The following is a 6,547-nucleotide window of genomic DNA, read 5'->3' as shown; positions in this document are numbered from 1 at the left end:
ACTCCTGTATCGATGCCTGACTCGTAGACGACGAGTGAGGACTTATGGACAGTGCGTTGTCCTGAAGATCAAGCTAGGAAGTCAAGAATGACCACTACCCCAAGCGAAGAGGAGCAGATATCAAAAGGCGACGCAGGGAGTAGTTGCACAAGACTAGCACTAAAGGACTGAATGCCACAAGTGGGGCTGAAGTCGAAGTGGGTCACAGAAGTGTGTATTAAAGGGTCGCTACAGAGCTCTTTATATACATGAGCAAGGGAAAGCATTCCCACGGCAGAACAATAAGGAAAAGAACAATAGAATCCAAAAGTAGAACAAGGGCCACTTGGCCACAGGAACAATGGAACAAGAGAAGTGTGGCCGGAGCTGTGCTCTTGTCCGATTGCTCCGCAATTGACACAACCATGTGGTCACATGGTGTGGTGGCTCCCGCCACCGGGGGATCGTCCTAGGCCAACCAGGGGACTGTGGCAGAGCACATTGTGACAAGCAGGATATGACATCTTTGCTGTGCATCAATTTATCATCCCTGCCCAATGACGAGGCCTGGTTGGCACCGATCTTATCATGGCTATCCCCGAAGGACACTACGGAAGAATCGCACCTCGGCCCGGTCTGGCACTAAAGGAAATTGATGTTGCTGCAGGAGTAATCGACTCCGACTACCGAGGCAAGGTCTCAGTCCTGCTGGTCAACAACTCTGACCTCCCATTCACCATCAAAGCTGGTGACCGAGTTGCTCAGCTCATCCTTGAAAGGATAAGCACTCCACCAGTAACAATAACTGACTGCATCGACGAAACAGAATGCGGGGAGGATGGGTTTGGGTCAACGGGTATTGCATCCATTGAAGAACAAGCGGAGGACATCGACGACGATGAGTTCATCATTTCCTACTTATCAGGAACACCGATGATCACCAAGTACGAGAAACAGGAATCCCCGGCAGTAAGGGACTTTCTGCTCAAGGAGCGACTTCCTGAACTCTCATCTGGCTACAAACGACTCCACAATGGCATGATCTGGAAGATCCACCACGACATTAGGCGAGTCACAACATCCACCGAACTTGCAGCCTCAAACACCCAAGCCAAGACAGAAAGAATGCTACCACAGATGATACTGTCCTACCTACACGATCTCCTCCCCATCTTCGACAAAGGCACCACTGCGCGACTTCTGGACCACACCGAATATGACCACGAAATCAACCTCAAGGAGGGCTTCGTGGACATGAAACAACAGGTTTACCCACTCAACCCACAACAGCGAAAGGAACTCGACATGTTTCTCGAGGAGAACCTGAGTAAAGGGTACATTCGCCCTTCGAAATCCCCGTTGGTGAGTCCATTCTTGTTGGTAAAAAGGACGGTTCACTATGCCCCTGTCAAAACTACTGGCTGCTCAACGAGAACACGGTCAAGGATCGGTACCCGCTCCCGCTTATATCGGACCTCCTCGACAAGTTGAAGCACACCAAAGTATTCACAAAGATGGACCTCTGCGCCGGATACAACAACGTCCAAATCAAGAAAGGGGATGAATGGAAGGCAGCGTTCATCGTACCCAGAACTGATGGCAAACCGCCGCAGCTGTACGAACCAACGGTGATGTTCTTTGGGCTGTGTAATTCCCCCGCTACGTTCCAGTGGATGATGAACACTATATTCGCAGACATGCTTCAAGAAGGCTGGCTTTGCATCTACATGGACAACATCCTGATCTTTTCCCAGGACAAGGCAGAACATGAGGAATGAACACGACATGTTATCGAACGACTTCGACAACACAATCTCTACCTCAAACCGGAGAAATGTGCCTTCAACATCACCGAAGTCGAATTCCTCAGCATGATCATCCGCCCAGGAGAAATCGCAATGGACCCTGTCAAACTAGCTGGCATTGCAGACTGGCCAGTGCCATTCAACCTCAGGCAAGTACGCACCTTCGTTGGATTTGGAAACTTTTACCGCCAGTTTATCAAAGGCTTCTCGGACAAAGCACAACCGCTGGTTGCTCTCACCCGGAAGGACATCACCTGGACCTGGGGATCTGACCAACAGAAAGCCTTCGAGACCTTCAAGAAGGCATTCCTAGAAGAACCGGTACTACGCATGCCGGATCCTGATCGACCCTTCGCTATCAAAACCGATGCCTCCAAGTTTGCAACCGGAGCGGTACTACGCCAACGCGACGACAACGGCAACTGGCATCCTTGCGGATACCTCTCTCAAAGCTTCAATGCGGCTGAGAGAAACTACGACATCTACGACAGGGAGTTATATGTGGTCATTCGCGCACTAGATGAGTGGAGGCACTACCTTATCGGCAGCCCATACCCAGTGACGATTCTCAGCGACCACAAGAATCTCACATATTGGAAGCAGGCCAAAGACATGAACCGACGACAAGCATGCTGGGTGAGTAAACTGACCGAATTTGACTTCCGCCTGGTACACGTTCCTGGTACCCAAATGGTGCAAAGCGACGCTCTCTCCCACCGACCCGACCATAACAATGGCTCTAATGACAACACCAATGTCGTCATGCTCCCACCAGAAGTATGGGTCGCTGCCATCGACATCAACACATGCAATACCATCCTTTCATTTAAAAACGATCCCATAATGAAGGAGGGCCTCACTGCAGCACACACTGGAGGGACCCCATGCACTGGAACCGACTGGTCCATCGATGATGACCTCCTCTTATACCAGGATCGGGTCTATGTACCCCCAGATGAGTTTCTTCGCAAATGTCTCGTCTCCCACTATCACGACCTCCCCTCTGCAGGACACCCCGGTGTTCAGAAAACCCTCCTCGGCTTGCGCCGCGACTACTGGTGGCCAAGCATGGCCCAGTTTGTCGCTCGCTATGTTAACGGCTGTGGCATCTGCCAGCAAATGAAAGTCAACACGCATCCAGCCCGTCCACCCATCACCCCCATCCGACCACGTGCAAATGCCAAGCCCTTCAGCACATTTTCGTGTGATTACATCACCAACTTGCCACCGTCCAACGGCTTTGATTCCATTTTGGTCGTAGTGGACCACGACCTTATGAAGGGGGTAATTTTCATCCCATGCAACAAAACAATTGATGCTCTTGGGACAGCAGATGCAATGTACCAAGAGGTCTACAAGTGGTTTGGACTCCCAGACAAGATCATCAGCGACCGAGGACCGCAATTTGCGTCCAAAGTCTTCCAGGAACTTTGCAAAATGACTGGGATTCAATCGGCCATGAGTACGGCATTACACCCGCAGACCGACGGCGAGACAGAACAAGTGAACCAAGAGCTGGAGATCTACCTCTGCTGCTTCACTGCCAATGATCCAGATAAGTGGGCTGACCATCTTCACACTGCGCAATTTGCTCACAACTCCCATGAGCATTCCACAATGAAGACATCCCCATTCAAACTCATGATGGGATACGAACCTCGTGGAATACCCACTGCGCACCCTGGATCAAACATGCCACAAGCAGCTTATCACCTCAAGGACTTGCAAAACATCCGTGAGGAAGCACATGCAGCAATGGAGATGGCCCAGAACACCTTGGCCAAGAGAGTAAAAAGGAAGGGGGGTTCCTTCCGTAAAGGTCAGCTGGTATGGCTAGACTCCCGGAACTTGAAGCTGCCATACCATCCAGGAAACTAGCCCCGAGGCGAGAAGGGCCGTTCAAAGTCCTAGACAAGATCGGAACGGTCACGTACAAGCTAGACCTCCCTAGCACCTGGCGAGTCCACCCCATTTTCCACGAATGGCTTCTATCTCCCTATTCAGAAATGGAGATCCATGGTCCGAATTACACAAGGCCACCTCCTGACCTTATCGAAGGGGAAGATAACTACGAAGTCGAAGCCATCATCAGACACTGAGAGAACAAGAGGATGCGGCACTGTGAATATTGCGTCAGGTGGAAGGGTTACTCAACTGCAGATGACTCATGGGAACCTGAAGCAAACCTGACAGGGACTGCAGATGAAGTGCTAATGGAGTACAAGAAGAGGAAGAACTTGAACTGAGTCGACAGCAGCTCAACCCAGTCGCTACACCCCTACTCGTACCAACATGTCCTCCACCCTCTCATTCCTCGACCAGTTCAACGCCCCCTCAACTGAGGGCGGAAAGAGGATTTCAATCTACACCCCTAAGCACACCCATGTCGGTGACAGCACTTTGCTGACACTACTTCTCAGTAACCCCACCGACGTCTTCAATAAACTCAAAACCCACCACCCCGAGGCAACCAATGCCACCGACCGCGCTGCACTAAAAGTGTACCTCTCTGCCCGCCACGAATACGATGAGGCTGTCAAGGTAGCCGACGAGGCCATCGACCACCACAAGCAGCTCCTACGTCAACAGGATGACCGTGTCCTCACCAAGCTCATTCGACTCGACAATCTGAAAGTTGCCCATCGCTTTCAACTGCTCCTACCATGCAGCATCCAGGCGCGACACAACAAATTCATCCTGCGCGCCATCCCCAACGTGTACCTACCCCTACCTGCACCCCTACCGATGTCTGCCTTCAGGCGCCCCCCGATCCCGTCCCCTTTTCTCCAAGCAACACCGCGAAGCACTACCATCCCGGCTGACTGGCAACCCAACCCTGGTTGGACCCCGAAGGGAAGCTGTAGATGATGCAGATCATCTCGACACTGGGTATGGGACTGTCCGGACACATGATGCGCAAGATGCGGAAAAGAAGCCCCTGGACACCTGGAGCGAGAGTGCGGAACCAGGCCGATGAAGCGACACGTATCCACACCACCTGAAGAACCTGCGTGACGCGTGGGGGTGGTCGTCGACAACATGTTCCTCAAAGGAATCATCAACAAGGCAAAGGAGAGAAAGGAAAGAGAGAGGCAGACGAAGGCGGTACCCATCCCTCCACCGCGCAGCACCAACCCTGAACCCCAGGCTAGTCCCATCGTGGGATCCTCACACCCCCGCCCCGATACACCCATCATCTTTCGCAAAGTCGACCCTGACTGGACACCTGACACCACTCAATGGACGTGGGACAACCCTTGGCCGCATCAGGAGCACCTCTCTGGCGAGGAATGGAAGAATGTGGGGAGGAACGCATGCAATGAGTGGTTCGATGAAGCGGAGGACGATGGCGTAGACTGGGAGTTGTATGGAGATGGTGAGCAGTAAGTAGTCAAATGGGACTTCGACTCTGGTAGGGGGGTAATGAAACATTTATCTTTCCGCCCTATTTCTTGTACTACTAGCACCCATACTGGCGCCTGTCTGAGCACTCACCCGCAGGTTGAACATTATGTAGCTTACATAATGGGGTCCGTGTGCACTTCGTGCCTGGTATCGTACCACTACGTTTCTTTCTTTACTAACACGACCACACAGATACAGTGGTTCGTGCATAGCCAGTACTTGTATAAATAGTTGTACCATTAGTCGGTCGAACCCTAAGTTTGACCTGGTTATTCATTCAAGTCTCTGCTCCTCTTCGCTTGGGGTAGTGGTCATTCTCGACTTCCTCGCTCGATCTTCAGGACGACGCACTGTCCATAAGTTCTCGCTCGTCGTCTACGAGTCAGGCATCAATATAGGAGTATAGACTGTTGTATCACGTGCACCTAAGCTAAGCTAAGGGCAAACTTCGTCGCCGAACAGACCCTAAGTACCTACATCATGAGTACTGTACATTCCACTAACCACCCTCTCAATGCAACAACCTCGCATTATGCTATGACTTCTTCACAGCCTTCCTGATCGCAGTAAACCTCATCAACATGAACATGTACCTGGCCCAGCTCTATGAGACTGTGACAGCCAAAAATGTAAGTTCTTGCTTATTACATTGAGTGCTGTACTGACAATGCAATCTCATAGTTTCTGAGCACCTACCTGCAGGGAAACAAAGACACCTCCCTCATGCACTTCAAGCCATATATATAGTAAGTCTCTACATACATCTACATGACTGCAACATGGAGCTCATTATTTACATGACACAGTTATCAAACATTTGTGAGCATCATCAACAAGGCAAGCAAGGAGGGCAACAAAAACATGAGCAGGCTGAGCAAGCCCAGTGGCCCTGCCATTGCAGTGTCATCTTAGCCAGACAGTGCACCTTTAAAATGACACTCCAAACTGTCTGAGCAGGTTGCCGGACCATCCAAAGCATCCACACAGGTTCCAAAACCATCTAAGCAGGCTGGCACATCCTCTAACAAGGGCACCATCAAGTTTCAGAAGGATCTCAACAGGCACAAGTTCAGCCTTGAATTTCTGCATCTGGACTAGAGGAAGAAGCTGACATTGATGGACAAGGTGGGCATCATTGGGTTCAACATGAGGGAGATGGAAGGTAAGTAACTCATCTTTGAATGAAGTAGTGTTGCACTGACAATCAGACAGTGGTCACCGGTGACCCTTGGGAGCACAAGTACAACAACCTCTTTCCTTAGAATCACCACACCAAGCTCTTGGTTATGCAAGGATTTGTGTAAAAGAACTACTCCAACAAGGTGCGCTGGCCAGGTGAGGAGAAGATCAGCAGCAGC

The 6,547-nt window shown here is 51.0% G+C and overlaps 1 protein-coding gene across 1 annotated transcript; it reads left to right on the top strand.

Annotated features, from left to right (window-relative positions):
* Window positions 1-4,823: 4,823 nt before the first annotated feature.
* Window positions 4,824-6,528, top strand: POSPLADRAFT_1147676 (hypothetical protein; the record flags this gene model as incomplete). The annotated part of the gene is made up of 6 exons (XM_024486091.1): window positions 4,824-5,160; window positions 5,742-5,818; window positions 5,871-5,935; window positions 5,996-6,089; window positions 6,288-6,351; window positions 6,452-6,528. 6 exons carry the CDS (start codon window positions 4,824-4,826, stop codon window positions 6,526-6,528), a joined length of 714 nt encoding a protein of 237 aa, XP_024337428.1.
* Window positions 6,529-6,547: the final 19 nt, after the last annotated feature.

This window comes from Postia placenta (genome assembly GCF_002117355.1).
Source record: "Postia placenta MAD-698-R-SB12 unplaced genomic scaffold POSPLAscaffold_10, whole genome shotgun sequence".
Classification (NCBI taxonomy): Eukaryota; Fungi; Basidiomycota; class Agaricomycetes; order Polyporales; family Adustoporiaceae; genus Rhodonia; species Rhodonia placenta.
This window is presented reverse-complemented; position numbering and strand designations above follow the sequence as displayed.